This window comes from Oncorhynchus nerka, linkage group LG4 (assembly GCF_034236695.1).
Source record: "Oncorhynchus nerka isolate Pitt River linkage group LG4, Oner_Uvic_2.0, whole genome shotgun sequence".
Lineage (NCBI taxonomy): Eukaryota > Metazoa > Chordata > Actinopteri > Salmoniformes > Salmonidae > Oncorhynchus > Oncorhynchus nerka.
In genome coordinates, this window is record NC_088399.1 from 51,057,218 (window position 1) to 51,076,549 (window position 19,332).

Sequence of the window (19,332 nt, forward strand, 5' to 3'; positions counted from 1 at the left end):
TTGGAGTTGTGGATGGCCACCCTCTCTTGGGCTATGTTGTTTCGTGGTGTCCTCATATGTCCACATGTAGACGTGGATAAGCTGGTAATCGGTTGTGTCCCTCTTGTGCTTCCTTAACTTTTGAGCCATTAGTCCTTCTTCAAATGTTTTAAGTGTCTATTTAATGGAATTGTGGATTACAGGGAAATCACTTCCAACCTTCTGTTGCTTCAGAGTCTTCTGGTTTGAAATGCCTTTGACGTCCGCTTTCTGGCGTGAGACCTCCTCAATAATGTGGATGATGAGATCTGTCGCACCACTTTTTGTTGAAATCACTTCCCCAAGGTTTGGAGCTTTTTGAAGGCGGAGTCCCCATGGAATGTGTTTACTACGCCAATAGAAAAATGTGCAACCTCACAGTGTGAACTGCCTGTACTAGCTACTGTGGAGCCTCAGGCAGCGGCTGAGGCATGCCAGAGATGCTGTGGCAGCAGCAACTCATCACGTCGGGATGGACCTTACTGGAGAGCAGGTGTGTTAGCTGTTATCAACCTGTTGTGTTGGGTGTTTTCAACCTGATTAAACATCACAGAGAGACTGGGTGAGACAGGGGAAGGACACAGTTTTACAGCGGGAAGACAGACCAAAACGGAGACCAGGAAACCCACACTCTCTCTCTGACTCTCTCTCTCTGACTCTCTCTCTCTGACTCTCTCTCTCTGACTCTCTCTCTCTCTCTGACACTCTCTCTCTCTGACTCTCTCTCTCTGACTCTCTCTCTCTCTCTGACTCTCTCTCTCTGACTCTCTCTCTCTCTGACTCTCTCTCTCTCTCTGACTCTCTCTCTCTCCCTCTCTCTCTCTCTCTCTCTCTCCTCTCTCTCTCTCATTGTTGTATGTTACATTTATTTGCATTGGTAGACAACATTTTTTTATTTTATTAAATGGATCGGTATCTTTAGATGCTCATGGGAGTGTGACTTTGGGTGAGTACGTTGATAAGAAGTGAGGGAAGGCCTAACCACCAAATAATGACGGCTAACCAATCAGCCAATCACACGCCTCAATAACTCCTCAGAATCAACAGCCAAACACCTTCTGTACACTTAAGAATTGACATAACACACATTAGAACTCCTTAGAATGTACATAGCCTTCTGTTGTTTGATTAGACCAATTCCCTTTCCTTCTTTCAACATATTGTTCAATATTTGATGTTACTCTCCTGAGTGAAGTTCCGGTTACCTACCGACCCACGGGAGAGAAGGACTCCGATGTCTTATAGAGGCTCCACCTACTTTACACGTTACGTGGCCCCTCCCCCTTTCTCATCTCCATAGAAATTCACCTGTAGCATCAGTCTCAAGGTAGACAGCATTATCCAGGATCCATTCTCCAGGATCCCTCTCTCCCTCTTTCTCTCACCGAAAAGAACATAATCCAGGTAAGTGTTTGAATTGAATTGCTTCTTAGTGAACACACTAATCAAATATCAAAAAGATGAAGGATACATACGTTTGTGTGACTAACTCTTTATATTTCATTTTGAAAACTGTAAATGTGTAGTGTCTCAAATCTTCTTCTTTTTTTTAAACTAAGTTATAATATTTCAATGATCCATCTTAGTTTTTTTTTGCCCCTCTAGATATATTTTATATACTGTTATCACTTTGTTTCTATACATTTCTCTACTCATCACAACAAAGGAATGTTTTACTTTTTCTAATGTTTAGCCCTGGTGTTGGTGGGAGAAACTCAGAGTATTATGTGACAGAGATGACTAATCCCTATTGAACAGCCCAGTGGCTGTGTAGAATGTCTGTTTGGCACTAAACAGTACTAGGCAACTACTCAGTTACTTGGTTGGGCTCTGTTTTAAACAGAGCCTCCACATAACTCTGCCCTCGTGTTGGTTCTTGTTTTTTGTGATTTCTCTAATTGGTTATTGACAAAGACCTACAAATATAGGAATATATTATGAACAAGAACAATCAATATAGTCATGTAAGATATGAGGGTTTTCTTCGCAGTTCTTGGGAAGCTCTTCTGATAGAGGATTAGCCATTTACATGTTGATGATTGTACACTGAACTTGGATAAAGTAATGCTTGAGTGGAGCTTAGACAGTGTAGCAGTCATAACGGCCAGCCCGTCACCTTGAACCTCAATGGGCAGCTGGGTAACCAGTCAACCACTGACATTTTTTTATCAGTCTGTGGTTGACTTTTAGTTTGAATAGACAGCAATTGGTGGGCTCATTCGAAATGGCCTACAGGCTGCGTGTTCTTTTGTCTCCTGCATGGGTGAAAATTACCATTTTGGACCCTAGCCAACGGTTTGTGTGCCTAAAATAATTATTTGCATGTTGTAAGAATAAATAATTGACTCAAAGCCCAGGGCGGCACGGGGCGCACGCACCAAAAATAAATAAATAAATAAATGTGGGAAAAAAATATTCAGAATGGTGACATTTGCACGATCGGTTTTCTATCGCTCATTTGCACATCAGGTGCAATGATATCATGTCCCCGTGTGGGACTGTGGGTCAATTAACCTTGTGGGAGTGGGCGCCCTGATTCTAGTTTGTGAGCTAGGCAGGCTACTGCCTGGGAAGGTCTCCCACTCAGAAGTACGAGATGGGGAGGGGGGCGGGGGTAGGAGACCAGGAAACCCACACTCTCTCTCTGACTCTCTCTCTCTCTGACTCTCTCTCTCTCTCTGACTCGCTCTCTCTCTCTCTCCCTCTCTCTCTCTCTCTCTCTCCCTCTCTCTCTCTCATTGTTGTATGTTACATTTATTTGCATTGGTAGACAACATTTTTTTATTTTATTAAATGGATCGGTATCTTTAGATGCTCATGGGAGTGTGACTTTGGGTGAGTACGTTGATAAGAAGTGAGGGAAGGCCTAACCACCAAATAATGACGGCTAACCAATCAGCCAATCACACGCCTCAATAACTCCTCAGAATCAACAGCCAAACACCTTCTGTACGCTTAAGAATTGACAAAACACACATTAGAACTCCTTAGAATGTACATAGCCTTCTGTTGTTTGATTAAACCAATTCCCTTTCCTTCTTTCAACACATTGTTCAATATTTGATGTTACTCTCCTGAGTGAAGTTCCGGTTACCTACCGACCCACGGGAGAGAAGGACTCCGATGTCTTATAGAGGCTCCACCTACTTTACACATTACGTGGCCCCTTCCCCTTTCTCATCTCCATAGAAATTCAGCTGTAGCATCAGTCTCTAGGTAGACAGCATTATCCAGGATCCCTCTCTCCCTCTCCCCACTGGAAGCCCGAGGTAGGGGGAGCGAGGGAATCTATCAAATAGCGCACCTCTAACTTTGTTCAGTACTAATGAAATTAGTAATGCAATTAGTTGTGCAATTTAGTTTGTGTGTTTCTTGTTTGAAGTGCAATAGTGTAATAATCATGTTCTCTTTATAAGTGTGTTATTCTATTTGTGTATTTGTGTGATATAGGATTTGTGCAATTTAGTTTTATTTGTGTGTTTTTTGTTTGCAATAGAGTAATAGAGTAATAATGTGATTCTCTTTTTAATTTGTAGTTATACACTACAATTTGTTTCTATTTGTCTTTGTCACTTCTTTGGATATTTATGAGTCTTATTTTTGAATATATTTGTATATTTCTATAGTTTTAAATTACAGTTAGTGCAGAATGGTGCTTTTTTGTTGTTGTTGGGGGAGGCGCCCAAGGAGCCATACAAGCTAGAACCGCCACTGGCCACATCTGTCATGTTTTTTAAGTCTAGCCTACATCTCAGACTGAATGATATAGTGAAAGACCAAATCCTCTTCAGTTTAATACCAAGTTCACGTTTTATAATGTTATTAGCATGTACTGTATGTGTTTCAACAAGGTCTTCTTCCTCTTTGTCATCTCTCACACAGAGCCGTCATGTCTTCCAGTTTCTCTTTGCGGAGCTTCTCTGTGGGCCGCCAACCCTCCTTCTCTAGTCTATCTCTGAGAGACAGTGGCCGTGCCCACTCCAGAGCCGCTGTGTCCTTTGCCTCCGCCAGCCCCCTGACCCGCTCTGCATCCGTCAGCCGCGACATGAGCGGCCAGCCTGTCACCTTGAACCTCAATGGGCAGCTGGGTAACCATACCAACGAGAAAGAGGCAATGCAAGGCCTCAACAACCGCTTGGCCATTTACCTGGACAAGGTAGGCGGAAGGTAGCCTAGAGGTTAGAAAAGCTGGTCAGCAACCGAAGGGTTGTTGGTTCAAATCCCAGATCCGCTGGAAATCTGGTGGGAAGTGAGCTGGCAACCAGAGAGTTACTGGTATCAGTATACTAGATGCCGTTTCCTGACGTGGTGCCCTTGAGCAAGGCACTTGCAGGTACTAAAAGATGATGGACAATAAACTTCTTGTTGTTCTAAGGTGCGCTCACTGGAGAAATCCAATTCAGATCTGGAGCTGCGGATCAAGCAGATAATGATTGAGCGCATCCCTGAAGGTCACGACTTCAAAACCATGATGGCCCAGGCCCACCAGGTGGAACAGGAGGTGGGTTCCCAACGTCCCTACTTTCCCATGATCCCTTTCGCTCACCCCATGTAACTTCTCATGCCCTTATCTCACCTCTTGCAGCACGTACATTGTAAACATATCCTGGATTAGTCACATGATACATACACGTGTGGCCATACACGTACTTGTTTTCAACACTCTCTTTTAATCGGAGTTTAACATTAGCGGGAAATGTTACCTTTTAGTTAACCTGCACTAGACCGACACTGCAGGCTGTGGGTTAAAGATTAGTCAAACGAAGGCCACGTATGGAGTGTGTTACCCAAATTCTCTAGGAGGTTTCTGGAGCCAGTGTTTCTGTCAGCGAGGGGAAGTGCACCTTAGAGGTGACAGTGAAAGTATGAGCGACGATAGAAACGTTCAACTGTAAGATCGCACTAGTACGTAGTTGATATGTAAAAGTTGAATGCTGACCACGTCTTTTCTCAGGTGAGGAGGAAGACACTGGAGAACGCTCGTCTCATGCTGGAGATTGACAATGCTAAACTTGCAGCTGACGACTTCCGGATTAAGTGAGTGTCGAGGCTGGGGCCGTGCCCCTCTCTGTTTTGTCGCGTCTTTGCATCTTTGCTTCTGTTGTTCAGGACGCCTGTAGCTCTGTTTAATTTCAGGCGAAGCAGGCTTGCAGGTGTATGTTTAGGCAAAGGCCAGTGTGTCCTGTATGTGTCTTTTGTAGTCTACAGGACATGTCGACTGGCACCACGCAAACACCACTTAGGAGACAAACATTTGGGAACTTACATGTGCGACTGCGCGCGTGCTTGTGCATATGCGTATGCAACTGCGATTAGTCCTGTGACTGCACTCCCTTCCTCCCTCCTTCCCGCCCTCCTTCACCCCACCCCTTCTTTCAGGTTTACATTTTATCTTCCTATGTGTAATGAATTCTTTCAAGTCTTAGTCACCCAAGCTCTCACATTCTCTCACTTCGCAATCTCTCACAATCTCTTCCCTCCCTCCCAGGTGGGAGACAGAGATGTCCATGTCCCAGTCTGTGGAGAGGGACTGCTTGGCCCTGAAGAAGGCCAAGGTGGACCATGAGCAGATCATCATGTCCCACAGAGGAGACCTGGACAGCCTGAAGGAAGATCTCTACTTTCTGAAGAAGAACCATGAGGAGGTGAGAGGAGATCAGGACTTTATTTATCCACAAGCATGAAAGTAACAAAGTAAGAGGACAACTCCCCTAAGGATGATGATATCCCAGCAGACAAAACTAGTTGAAGTTAGGTCATCTCTAGGTCATTTTAACTTGTTTTGCACATTGAGATAGTGGGGCCAGGTGTTCATCCTTAGGCCAGGTCATAACGCTATCACTCGAACCCAGAGTTTTCCCTGGTCTCCTGGTATGAGGATGTATTTCTGACTGAAGAGAGACAAGGATGTCCTCTGTCACCATTCCTCTTCTAGCTGGCCATTAGCTGGATAATCACGAAGACCACAGAATAGAATAAGTGGTCTGAGAGGGGAAGCAATGCAGGAGGAGAACAGAGTGGTCCTCTGTTCCTTTCTGCACCGGTGGTGGTATCACTCTGCATCCCCTGGGAAGCTGGGATGCCCTGGGAAGCTTGGAACCTGCTCGCAGTCTGAAACCCAACACCGGAGGCCCCTTTGTGTTAAGCAACTTGAAGCTAGAGAGTAACTCAGGTCTTAGATTTTTTACTCAAGTCTCCATAGAGGCCCCTCTGATAACATCTTTGCTCACTGGTTGCTCTGCTCTGAATGGGCACACTTCAGACCTGTGTGAAGACATAAGTCACCTTGTACTACTTGTCTGTGGAGAGGGGTAGAATGATGTGTGTGTGTGTGTGTGTGTGTGTGTGTGTGTGTGTGTGTGTGTGTGTGTGTGTGTGTGTGTGTGTGTGTGTGTGTGTGTGTGTGTGTGTGCGTGTGTGTGCAGGCTCAACCCTTCCTGTTTTCCTATGGTGTGTGGTGCTTTAAGTCGATGACTGGCACCAGAAGTGCTGGGTGTGTTTGGAAAGCAGGGTGTGGTGTGTGTAGTGCCAATGCAGTAGTAACATATGTTCTATCTATTAGGCTGTATGTGACACGCAGAGAAAGGGCATAGTGGGAGGGAACAGTGATCAAGGCACACACTAGGAGTAACATGAGTTCAACTCCATCAAGTATTTATGGAGAGGATGTTAATAAATCAGAGGGTCTCGCCTTCTCTCTTATGGGCTGTAGAATTCACTGGAGAACACACACTTTGGAGGACTAATAAACAAACAGAGAATATTCCTAAAAAATCATGCAAACGATGACATAGAGAAAAACACGGGGGGGCAAATATGTTAGAAACTGAAACACACACAAAAAAAACACGGATGCCTGAGAGTTTCTATTTCCTGTCTTGCTTGCTCTTTGGGGGAGTCCTAGGCCAGGTCACTGTGAAGTACTTTGTGACAACTGATGTAATTGATTGATTGTCTCTCTGAAGGAGGTGGAGTCTATGAAGGGCCACGTCGCGGCTCAGACTGTTAACGTGGAGGTGGACTCGGGCCGTGGAGGACCTGACCTGGGGACAGTTATATCAGAGCTCAGGACTCGGTACGAGGGCATCGTCAAGAAGAACAAGGACCAGGCTGAGCTGTGGTACCTCAAGAAGGTCAGCGGGGGGACTGGCTTGTTGGGTGCATCACCATGCCAGAAACCAGCCACTAGTGTCTCTCAGGGCTGATTATTTGTAACTTGAGATGTGTGTGTGTGACTCGAATTTTCATGCAAATCTCCCATTGACATTGCATGTGTATCTCAAGTTACGATTCAGGCGTATCATAGATATTATATCCAGGTGAACCCAGGTATTTGAACGCAGGTCTGGTATCTAGTAACACGGCCTACAGCATTCAGGAACGGAGATGTGGTGCGTTCAGGGACGTGTGTGGTGTGTTACAGTTGGACACGGTGCAGAACGAGGTGAAGGAGTCTAACGAGGCTCTGAGGGGAGCTCAGAGTGAGCTGGTAGAGAGACGACGCTTCCTACAGACCCTGGAGGTAGAGCTGGAGAGTCTGTACAAACAGGTAGGAACTAGGGACCTTTCACCTGGGAGTTGTGTTGTACTGGGGAACTTAGAATACGGTGTCACCTTAAGATACAGCTGGAAAGTCTGCACAAACAGGTAGAAACCTTTCAGCTGGGGGGTTGTGTTTCATTGGGGAACTTAAATATACCATGCCACTCCAATCTACAGTTTGAGAGCCTGTATAAGTAGGTGACACATAGCAAGAAGGAACCTTGCCTCTATGGGTTATGTTCCACTGGGGAACTTAAAATTACAATGGCACTCAAAGACACAGTATTACTAAGATCTCACCCTTTGATCCCAACCATGTCAACCTTAACGTTGACAGCAAATACCACTCACTTCCCCTGACCTTGGGTGGGAGAAGAATTTGTGTTACGATAAAGATCCCCGAAATGCAGTAGCTCTCTAACAGTCACGTTCGGGGGGTCAACAAAGACCTCAGTTGAACAATGTGCACGTGGGTGTTGACAACATCTCCCCCTCAGGTGGCAGCTCTGGAGGGTAACCTCAGCGAGACAGGTCAGAAGTACAGCCTGGAGATGGAGCGCCTGCAGGCCACGCTGTCCCAGCTGGAGGAGGACCTGTCTCAGCTGCGTCTGGACATGCAGGTACTTACTGGTAGCCCAGCGGCTAAGGAGGTGGACCTGTATATATTTATGTGGTTTACTGTAACAAAAGGACCAATCTTTTGTATCGTATGGTATTGCGTTATGTTGCAGCGCAACAAGACAGACTACGAACAGCTGCTGCGCATCAAGCAGAACCTGGAGATGGAGATTGCAACCTACAGAAGACTACTGGAGGGAGAGGAGACGTGAGTCACCATGATAATATATGCCATTTAGCAGTTAAGGGTGGATACATTTTTTACATATAGGTGGTCCTGGGAATCGAACCCACTATCCTGGAGTTGCAAGAGACCCATGCTCTACCAATTGAGCGACATAACGTGATTATGCTACAGTGAGAAGTCGTTAAGGGATGCTTAGTGAGTACTGTATATCCAGGCTGCAACGTGTGCGCTGGGAGTCGGGAAGCAAGTTCAGGGAGTGCATCATTTAATAAACAAAACAAGAAACACGAACAAAGCAACAGACAGGAAACAGAAACAGAAACAAGGACACCTGGGGTAGGAAAAAAAGGGAGTGACATATATAGGGCAGGTAATCAAGGAGGTGATGGAGTCCAGGTGAGTCTGATGACGCGCAGGTGCTCGTCACGATGGTGACAGGTGTGTCGCAGGACGCCAACCAAAGGGACAATCCCGGGGATCAGCCTGACGAACCGGCTGAGGCGCAAGAGCCGGATGAGCCAGCTGAGACCTCCCCGGTTGCGTCTGTCGAGGCACGGGAACCTGTTCACCAGCTGAGGCGTAGGAGTCTATCGATCCAGCTGAGGGAGGGAGCACACGTGAACACAGGCTAGTTCTCCTCTCAAAGGACTACATTATCTTCTTTGTTGAGTTGAGTCTAACAGAGAATTGCTCTTTCCTGGTAAACCATCCAATTGATGACCATACATGGTAACATCTTCTGCCTGTTTCAGCCCAAGTAATCGTTCACTTTTTAACTCTGGCCTTCTTTTTCCTTTATTCATTCAGGATTAAAGAAGTTCCCCCACCAAAAAGTGAGTATCATCAGTATATTAACTTCACATTGCTACACTCTCACTTCTTAATTGACACAGGCTAACCTAAGCAAACATCAAAGCTTGGCGTTACTCACTCAGCACACAGCAACACATTGATTGGTTGATTTCAGCTGTGACCGTTCACCTGGATGGAGAGACTTTCTTTATCAGTGTGACAGGAGAGAATTCCATCCATGGCGTGTGATAAGAATACTATTAATTCATGAATACATCATTTCATTCTCACACAGAGAGACTTCAATTCACCTTAACCTCTCAAATGGACTGCATGGACCCACCCTGGTCACCCACTCAATCTTTTGTTTTTCTTCCCTCTGCCCTTTAAAAAAAAAAACGTTTTTTTACATTTTATTTAATCTTTATTTTACTAGGTAAGTCAGTTAAGAACAAATTCTTAGGGTTAAGAATTTGTCAATCTCCAATTTGTCCTTCTCCAATTTGTCCTTCTCCATCTCTCTCTCTCTCTCTCTCTCTCTCTCTCTATATATATGTATATATTACTTGTGTTTTATATGGGCATATACAGTGCATTCGGACGAAAAGTATTAGGACCCCTTGACGTTTTCCACATTTTGTTACGTTAAAGCCTTTTTCTAAAATGTATTAAATAGTTTTTTTCCTCATCAATCTACACACAATATCCCATAATGACAAAGCAAAAACAGGTTTTTAGAAATGTTTGCTAATGTATGAAAAATAAAAACAGAAACACCTAATTTACATAAGTATTCAGAACCTTTGCTCTGAGACTTGAAATTGAGCTCAGATGCATCATGTTTCCATTGATAATCCTTGAGATGTTTTACAACTTGATTGGAGTCCATCTTTGGTCAATTTAATTGGTTGGACATCATTTGGAAAGCCACACACCTGTCTATATAAGGTCCCACAGTTGACAGTGCATATCAGAGCAAAAACCAGGCCATGAGGTCAAAGGAATTGTCCGTAGAGCTCTGAGACAGGATTGTGCAGAGGCACAGTTCTGGGGAAGGTTACCAAAATACTTCTGCAGCATTGAAGGTCCCCAATAACACAGTGGCTTCCATCATTCTTAAATGGAAGAAGTTTGGAACCACTAAGACTCTTCCTAGAGATGCCCGCCCGGCAATACTGAGCAATCGTGGGAGAAGGGTCTTTCTCGGGAAGGTGACCAAGAACTCGATGGTCACTCTGACAGAGCTCCAGATTACCTCTGTGGCGATGGGAGAACCTTCCTGAAGGACAACCATCTTTGTAGCACTCCCCCAATCGGGAGCTATACTCCCAAGTGACACCTACGGTCTAAGGCACTGCATTGCAGTGCTTGAGGTGTCACTACACACCCTGGTTCGGTCCCAGGCTGTGTCACAACCGGCCGTGATCGGGAGTCCCATAGGATGGCGCACAATTGGCCCAGCATTGTCCGGGTTAGGGGAGGGTTTGGCCAGGGGGGTAGGCCGTCATTGTAAATAAGAATTTGTTCTTACATGGCTTGCTTAGTTAAATAAAATAAAATAAAAATCGGGCAATTATGGTAGAGTGGCCAGACGGAAGCCACTCCTCAGTAAAAGGCTTACCCTGAAAGTAGTCCAAGTGCCAAGAGAAACTGAAACTAAAAAACAAATAAGTAATACACATACACTATATATGCAAAAGTATGTGGACACTGCTTCAAATGAGTGTATTCGGCTATTTCAGCCACACCTGTTGCTGACAGGTGTATAAAAGCGAGCACACAGTCATGCAATCTCCACAGACTAACATTGCCTTAATGCGCCAGCCTGTCCGCCCGCCCTCACTAATGGTCTTGTGGCTGAATTGAAGCAAGTCCCCGCAGCAATGTTCCAACAGTTAGTGGAAAGCCTTGTTATAGCAAAAGGGAGACAAACTCCATATTAATGCCCATGATTTGGGAATGAGATGTTTGAAATTGAATGTATGGGACTGCTAAACTAACCCAAGATCAGTGTCTACGGGCAACTTTACCATACTCTGAGCTCTTACTCAAGGAACTGTGCCTAGGCTAGCGTGTGTAGATACTGTTGATGACTTGTGTAGAGTGAAGGTAATTTACTCCAGGCCAAGTTGCTCGCTGACAAAAGCAAACGGCTAATTACACTACACGTTCGAAGCAGGGTCAGCGGCGTTCCCTTTATGTCAGAATCAAAATGTACCGCGTTTGATTCTGTGCTGCTTCCACCAACCTGGCATCAAGTCAAGAGCCGTGGCTACAGACTAACGACAGTTTGTTTCATAAACCTGCAAACAAAGTAAACGCCCAAAACACATCTGTCCCTAGCAACCACAGTGGGTACAAATATACTGTAAGCCGCAATGTTGTAATTACGTCTTAATGTAAGCCTGTGACTCACTCGATCCCTTCGGTAACACTTGATTTGATAGACTATGGACTCATTCATTCGTAAGCGGTAGGTAAGTCAACAGTGGCAAGTGCACAGGCTGTGTTACAAACCAGAGCCTGTGTCACAGTACTAGTGTGACCCTGTGACATTTGGTAACCCATCCCCTTCTTCTTCTTCATCTTCTTCTTCATCCGCTACCTCTCGTTGCGTTGCAGAAGAGCCAGAGGTGTGGACCAGGAAGATAGTGAAGGTGGTGACACAGACCATGATCAACGGCAAGGTGGTGGATGAATCCAGCGAGGTGGAGCAGATAGAGGATGAAGTGAAGAAGAAGTGAGATGGGCGTAATCGTCTTCATCCTCCTCATCACTCCTAACACCTGACACGCCTCCGCCAGACACAAGGGGCCAGCCAACCCATTGGCCGTAAAGGGCTCCCACTAACACGGACTTCTGTTTAATTCCCATCAGAGTCTTAGTCTTCTCTGTTTCTCTCTGGAGTATCCTGCATTACCTCCTTCACATGTCTGGAGATAATGAGATGTACTGTAGGTGAATGGGATGTCTGCTACGGCATCCATTTTAAGAAGTCCCTCAGCTGTCAAATGAAGCTCTCTCAGTTGTGTCCCCTCCTCTATCATGGTTGTTGTTGAATAAAAGGTTTTGCTTTGTGTATGAAACGATGTATTTCTAGATTTAGGGAACAAGTTGTCTATACGGTAGTTCTCTTTCATTTGAATTGCATTTCTTCTGTTTTGTTTTCCGACATGCGTCTGTTTGTATTCTATAAACTTCTGTAAGGACTGAAATAAAGGTTAGTCATCATTTTCTCTTTTTTTGTTGTACCTCAAATGCAGCGCACACATTCAGTAACTATCTAACGCACTTCAAGAGTAAAAGGTAAATAAATAGTCACAACATACTTAAAACACATTCTTTGTAAAACTATGATGCTGCCCTGTCTACTACACAGCACGAGCATGAGGATAATGGCATGTCAGTGCAGATCGTTATGCCTGCTCATATGCGTGTGTGATGACTGCTATGTAGGTAGGCATGTAGTCTCCAATGATGCTAGGTTAGCTAGGTTACCTTTGTGTCGGACAACTCAGACACATCAGACACATAGGGTGTTATTTATGGGTTTGGACTGTCTCTTTCACAAATCTGAGGTGTTTTACAAAAGGATTGACTGACAGACAGGCAGGCAGACAGATAACTTTTACTAAGTTCACAGTTTTACTAAGTCCACCAACTGAAAGTCATCTGAGTCAACAACAAAAAAATGTCTAAAGCTGAAATGCATTGTACAGATTGTAAATCATTATGGTCTCCGGCGTCACTTGCTGTTGCTACACAGACATAATGACATAACCATTACCTGCAAAACCCATTATGCTGTCACCTTGGCATCAGTTACTGATGGTTAGTTAATCTGTGAAAAGCAAACAGTGGAAATGTGTGCAAATATGTGGTGGGAGAATGCAATGTGCTACGTAAGTGTGTGTATTTGTATAAGTATTTGCAGTAAGTGTTTGGATTGTGTTGCTGTTTCTGTCCGGGTCTGTGTGGTTCTGTTGTTTGCGTCGCGGTATGTGGGTTGGGTTTGTGTGTCCCTCCCTGCCAGTCTGCACATATGCTTGTATGGTCATGTATGTGTTTCTTCAAAGGCATACATCATGTCGAAGGAGGAGGGTTCCCAGTCAGACATTAAGCCCTTCTTGGGGGGTGACTGACTCTACAGACACTAATCACTGTCACAATGAACAGTTACTGGAAATATGAGTATGTCTGCTAGGTCTCTTTCCTGCACTGTACCATTCTGAACCAGCCACATCCCCACAAGCTGAGGAGACCAGGGTGTGTATGTGTGTGTGTTTGGGGGGGCGTTCCCTCCGACACACCCTCTAAGCTCCCTGAAGACACACATGGGAAGAGGGGGCTGACGGATGAGGGTGGATGCCACACTATGGGCCCAGCCCAAAGTCTCTCCTGCTGTCCTTAGTAACGGACACGTTCAGAGATCTGTCGAACTCTTTTATTGGCTCGAGCTGAGTTAGACTGGGAGACGGAGACTAGTGTGTCATGTCAGCTAGACATACTGTAGTACAGTATAGATTCCGTCCCACTCTCATCCATAAGTCTGTGAAACCATCTCACACAGACAGACGGACAGGTTGTGTTCCCGGGAAGGCATTATAAACATGTACATGCTACCTGGCTGTGTCACACACACCTGTCCTGGAAAGACGCCTGATGTATCAAGACAAAAGCCGGTGGGACCTTATTGATGAAACAGATGAAGCCCTGTGTAATGACCGTGTGCTAATGTTTGGTGATGCCTCTAATTATTGTTATGGTGAGGTTGAACAACACATGAGTTAAGTTGCTCTGTCTGGCCGTCCGTCCGTCTCTCTGTCTGTCTGCCACAGTGGCATTTCACCAAGGGTCAGAAGAACTATTGTTGTTTTATCAGGAGCTCCATTCAACAAATTATAGTTATGACAAATATCATTAAGATTCCTAATCTACAAGTCCCATCTCCCATGTGAAAGGGAACTAATTACTGTTGCTGTGACCATATTATCGCCAGACCGGAGGTCACGAGTCATGATGGCAGTCAAATTCCACATGACCGTTTAGGCATGGTAATAAGGCTTCTCCAAGCTCTGATGCTGCTGATGGTCATTAGTAGCCTACCAAACTGGCTAACTGCCTGGTACTCAGCACTCCATTGTTCTCTAATCACTCTGACATCTATGCAAATGGCTTTGAAAATCGAATCAAACACCTCATGAGAGCCCATGAGCTCATGTTGCTCATTTCTATAGGCTATGCAATTGAGTGAGAAAACAGAGTTTCGATGGCGTCTACTACAAAAGAGGAGGGGAGATTATAACAGAACATGGCCAAGATGTTCAAATGTTCATAAATGACCAGCATGGTCAAATAATAGGTCTAGGACAGGTAGCACATCCGGTGAACAGGTCAGGATTCCATAGCCGCAGGCAGAACAGTTGAAACTGGAGCAGCAGCACGGCCAGGTGGACTGGGGACAGCAAGGAGTCATCATGACAGGTAGTCCTGAGGCATGGTCCAAGGGCTCAGGTCCCCCGAGAGAGAGAAAGAAAGAGAGAGAGAAAGAGAGAATTAGAGAGAGAGAGACAGAGAGACAGAGAGACAGAGAGAGAGGGTGGTCATGTAGAGTATAGACATTAGAGAGAGCATACTTAAATTCACACAGGACACCGGATAAGACAGGAGAAGTACTCCAGATGTAACAAACTGACCCTAGCCCCCCGACACATAAACTACTGCAGCATAAATACTGGAGGCTGAGACAGGAGGGGTCAGGAGACACTGTGGCCCTATCCGATGATACCCCCGGACAGGGCCAAACAGGAAGGATATAACCCCACCCACTTTGCCAAAGCACAGCCCCCACACCACTAGAGGGATATCTTTAACCACCAACTTACCATCCTGAGACAAAGCCCACAAAGTAGTTGATCCCCTTGCTCTGCAAAGGCAGTGGCTTTTGTGGCGCAATGGGTAACAATGCTTCGAGGGTGGCTGGTTCAAGCCCAGGTAGGGGTGAGGAGAGAGACGGAAGCTAAACTGTTACATTGATGCTGTTGACCCGGATCACTGGTTGCTGCAGCAAAGGAGGAGGTCAAAAGGGGGGTGAGTGTAACCGATATGAAATGGCTAGCTGGTGCGTGCTAATTGCGTTTCAATTGGTGATGTCACTCGCCCTGAGACCTTGAAGTAGTTGTACCCCTTGCTCTGCAAGCACTGTGGCTTTTGTGGCGCGATGGGTAACAATGCTTCGAGGGTGACTGTTGTCTGTGTGCAGAGGGTCCCTGGTTCGAGCCCAGGTAGGGGCGAGGAGAGGGATGGAAGCTATACTGTTACACTTACAATGTAATGTTACTCCATGATAGCGGGTTTACTAACATATTAGTTATATTAGCTATGTTGACTAGGATGTTACTTTCACTAATATGGGGGCCACCAGTTATGACATGGTTTGGCATGAAAAAGTTTTTTCACCTGGTCACATACAGCTGATGTGTTGTTCATTGAAGTCCACAAATTAATGGGAAAAGGTGAGAGGATTCTGTTGAAAAACATTTCCCTCTTTGGGCTAGGGGGCAGTACTAGGGGGCAGTATTTTGAAGTCTGGATGAAAAGCGTGCCCAAAGTGAACTGCCTGTTACTCAGGCCCAGAAGCTAGGATATGCATATAGTTGGTAGATTTGGATAGAAAACACTCTAAAGTTTCTAAAATTGTTACAATAATGTCTGTGAGTATAACTGAACTGATATAGCAGGCGAAAACCCGAGGACAAACCATCCAAAGAATAATGATTTTCAGCCTACCACAGTTTCCAATGACTGTCATGTTTAATATGAGGTGAAAACCTCCTAGATTGCAATTCCTAGGGCTTCCACTAGATGTCAACAGTCTTTAGAAAGAGTTTCAGGCTTGTTTTTGGAAAAAATTAGCATATAATTTGTAGTGTTTCTAAGAGGCTCCCATTTTGGCTGCAGTGTTTTCATGCGCGTAGATGAGAGCGCGTCCTTTGTTGTTTATCTCCAGTAAAGACAATAACGATTCCCCTGTCTTAAATTGTATCATTTATTTACTTATTAGGGTACCTGAGGTTTGATTATAAATGTTGTTTGACTTGTTTGGAGAAGTTTATTGGTAACGTTTGCGATTAATTTTGTATGCATTTTGAAGGAGGGAAACCGGTAGATTACTGAATGAAGCACGCCAGCAAAACTGAGTTTTTGGGGATAAAAAGGACCATTTATGATGTAACTGGGACCTTTTGGAGTGCCAACCGAAGAAGATCTTCAAAGGTAAGGAATTTATTTTAGCGCTATTTCTGACTTTGCCTGGTTGAAAAATGTTTTTAATGCTTTTGTGTGCGGGGCGCTGTCCTCAGATAATCACATGGTGTGCTTTCGCCATAAAGCCTTTTTGAAATCTGACACAGCGGCTGGGTTAATAAGAAGTGAAGCTTTATTTTGATGTATGACACTTGTATTTTCATGAATGTTAAATATGAGTATTTCTGTAATTTGAATTTCGCTCTCTGCAATTTCACCGGATGTTGTCGAGGTGGGTCACGAGCGGAACGGCTGCACCAGAAAGGTTATTAAGGCGTTCATGGTAAGATCATTCATAATAAACTTACACGCAAACTGACACGTGACGTCAGTTTGAACACCACGTGAACACCACGTGAACACGACGTCTATATGATGTGTACGTGTCACGTGACGTGAACACGTCGGCAGTTTGATGCCTTAGAAACAAACTTGTCTCCATTGACAGTCCATGTTAATTCATGGCGTTATTTTCTGGCACTAGGAAGACGTTAGGTGACTTGGCGAGAGGTATCAGTAGCTTCACGAGGCTTAATTCCGGCATGAATCACCCCCCATAGCTGCTAAGCAGAGAGCGCACTGAACAGAGAGCGCAGATGCACTTGGCCAAATCAATTCCAGTAATTAATGAAATAGTTATACATATTCTCTGACACATTTTGACCCACTATTAACAGGTCTGTCGCGAACCATACTTTTAGAAAGGCTGCTCTAGTTGATTTTATTCTTTCATCACTAATGAGTCAGTGGCGGTCAGTGCCGTTTATGTTGAGGGAGGATTATTTTTTTGTTCATGAGCATAATCTTATTTCTATTACAGCATGTTGGATGACTGTCATTCATATTCCCTTCACCCAGTTCAATGTAACCTCGATAGGTTTAGGTAACTACATGATACTCAAATTTCCCTTATACCCATAATGAGCTTGCTTACAACCTAGCCTTTGAATGAAAGTCTACAACGTAGGTGCACACAGGTCGAGAGAAAAATTTGGGATGACAGACAGTGACATATGGACAGACAGTGACACATTCAATACCGCTTTGCACACTCTTCCCTGAATTTAGCATATCTAGGGTGTAGCAATAGTCTAACAGTTGCAAGCGAGAGTTTCTATTGGACAAATTCAGGTCTTTTTATCCCCGTTTCGTTTGCTTCTGTTTAACCTACTGTTTCCCAGGCGATGAATACGTGGATTTTGATTAAGGCAGCCCCCCCCACCTCTCTGATTTAGAGGGGTTTGGTTAAATGCGGAAGACACATTTCAGTTGATACATTCAGTTGAACAACTGACTAGGTATCCCCCTTTCCTTTTCTTTGTTGGAGGTAGTCTAGGTCTCTAGTGGCGCATTCAAAACAACTCGGAAGTCGGCAATCTCTGAGTTCCGACTTCAGTGCGTTCAAGACAACTGGAAACTCTGAAATAAATGAGATCCGGCTGTTGTTTTGTTTTGAACAGTCATCCAACTTGGAATCTCTGGCATCTTTCTCTGACCTGAAAATCACTCATGATTTCACCTCGTTTCCCCCCCCACTTCCCAGTTTACATGATTAACAGACACAATCACTGTCACCATGCAATCCTTCATCTATACATTTCTGTGGAGATGTCATGGTTAAAACCAGGGTTCAAATTGAGGGGGTGTGTGAGGATATAGGCTCTGTTATAGAGACGTGCAAAAATCATATGCTACCACTTGTTTGCTTAGCCATAGGAAAAGCAACGATCCAGATTTTATAAAGCGATCTAGGCTATAACAATGATAAATTACATGATTATTTCCTCAGTCTACTAGCCTATCGAAGGTCTTGCATAGCCTAAATATCACAGGATTATTAAATGCTCTGCAATGTAGAGCTATGCCTAATGCAAAATGCCAAATAATTAGAATCGGTATGGGTCTGTGCATCGACCAAACACTTTAACAGATAAAAACATTTATTATTCAGGAGAATCCCATTCAATCAGGCTATTCATTTCAGTGCAGTTGGGCTTTTACACATATGCTTAGACTAAACGGAACCGAAAACACTCCAGCCTGTTTTGATGACAGATCATGATGAAGCCTGGACATTTAAGCCTGTTTGTCATTGATTTAGCCCACAATTGCCTACAGATTTGATACACATGAAGACCTATATTTAATCTGGAATTGACAAACAAAAGCCTGACTAGGATTTCTACTTTCCCCCACGTCATATTTATTACCAATTAAGCTAACTGTATTCCTATTAATTTGCGTAGGCTAACCTTTGTGATTAATGTTATGTACCATCTTCTGCTTTTTATGAATGAACAGGCATCAGGGTAAACATACTATCGTTTCAATGCCTCCCACACACACATTAATGTTACTTAACTTACAGATCACAAAGTCAGCTAATTTCCACGCCATTCATATGCAAATACATTTGATTCATACACTGGCTTGCCTGGCTGTCATGTTTTCATTTTAAACAGGAATTCCCTTATCTACACAAATCATTTTAGTCCTCAATTATGATTTTGTTTTAAACCATAGCTCGTCAGTACACCCTTGTGGTTGAAAATATCTCTAATGTATGTCTTTCGATACAATTAATAATGTTGAACTAACAAATACCATCAAGGCATACGTTACAATTTACAATAACAAACACCTTATGAAACAGCTGTGAAAACCAATCTAGCAATATTTTAGATTTAAATACATAACAGTTGATATTTTTTTGGTACATGTGTGTCAATTTACTTTCAGATTTGTTGTACACTCACATGGCAATCATAGACTGAAATACATCATTCTGGTGTGTGGAATAGAGAGGGGGTGAGTATTGTGTGGATGGGAGGTTCTGCCTGTCACTTGTTTTTCAGCAGGTAATCGGTCTT

At 44.2% G+C, this 19,332-nt stretch overlaps 1 protein-coding gene across 4 annotated transcripts; it reads left to right on the top strand.

Annotated features, from left to right (window-relative positions):
- Positions 1–1,313: 1,313 nt before the first annotated feature.
- si:ch211-243g18.2 (uncharacterized protein LOC559906 homolog) lies at positions 1,314–12,236 on the top strand. Of its 4 annotated transcripts, none has more exons than XR_010463793.1 (11): positions 1,314–1,422; positions 3,901–4,174; positions 4,394–4,519; positions 4,973–5,055; positions 5,507–5,663; positions 6,984–7,151; positions 7,442–7,567; positions 8,058–8,180; positions 8,292–8,386; positions 8,804–8,992; positions 9,173–9,198. XR_010463793.1 is itself a non-coding variant. In XM_029656996.2 (11 exons), exons 2-11 carry the CDS (start codon positions 3,908–3,910, stop codon positions 11,899–11,901), a joined length of 1,293 nt encoding a protein of 430 aa, XP_029512856.2. In that variant the 5' UTR covers positions 1,314–1,422; positions 3,901–3,907; the 3' UTR covers positions 11,902–12,236. The 4 variants fall into 4 exon arrangements, 2 of the variants coding, with proteins under 2 accessions (XP_029512856.2, XP_064873712.1); XM_029656996.2 differs by lacking the exon at positions 8,804–8,992 and adding an exon at positions 11,780–12,236; XM_065017640.1 differs by lacking the exons at positions 1,314–1,422; positions 8,804–8,992 and adding exons at positions 3,263–3,287; positions 11,780–12,236.
- Positions 12,237–19,332: the final 7,096 nt, after the last annotated feature.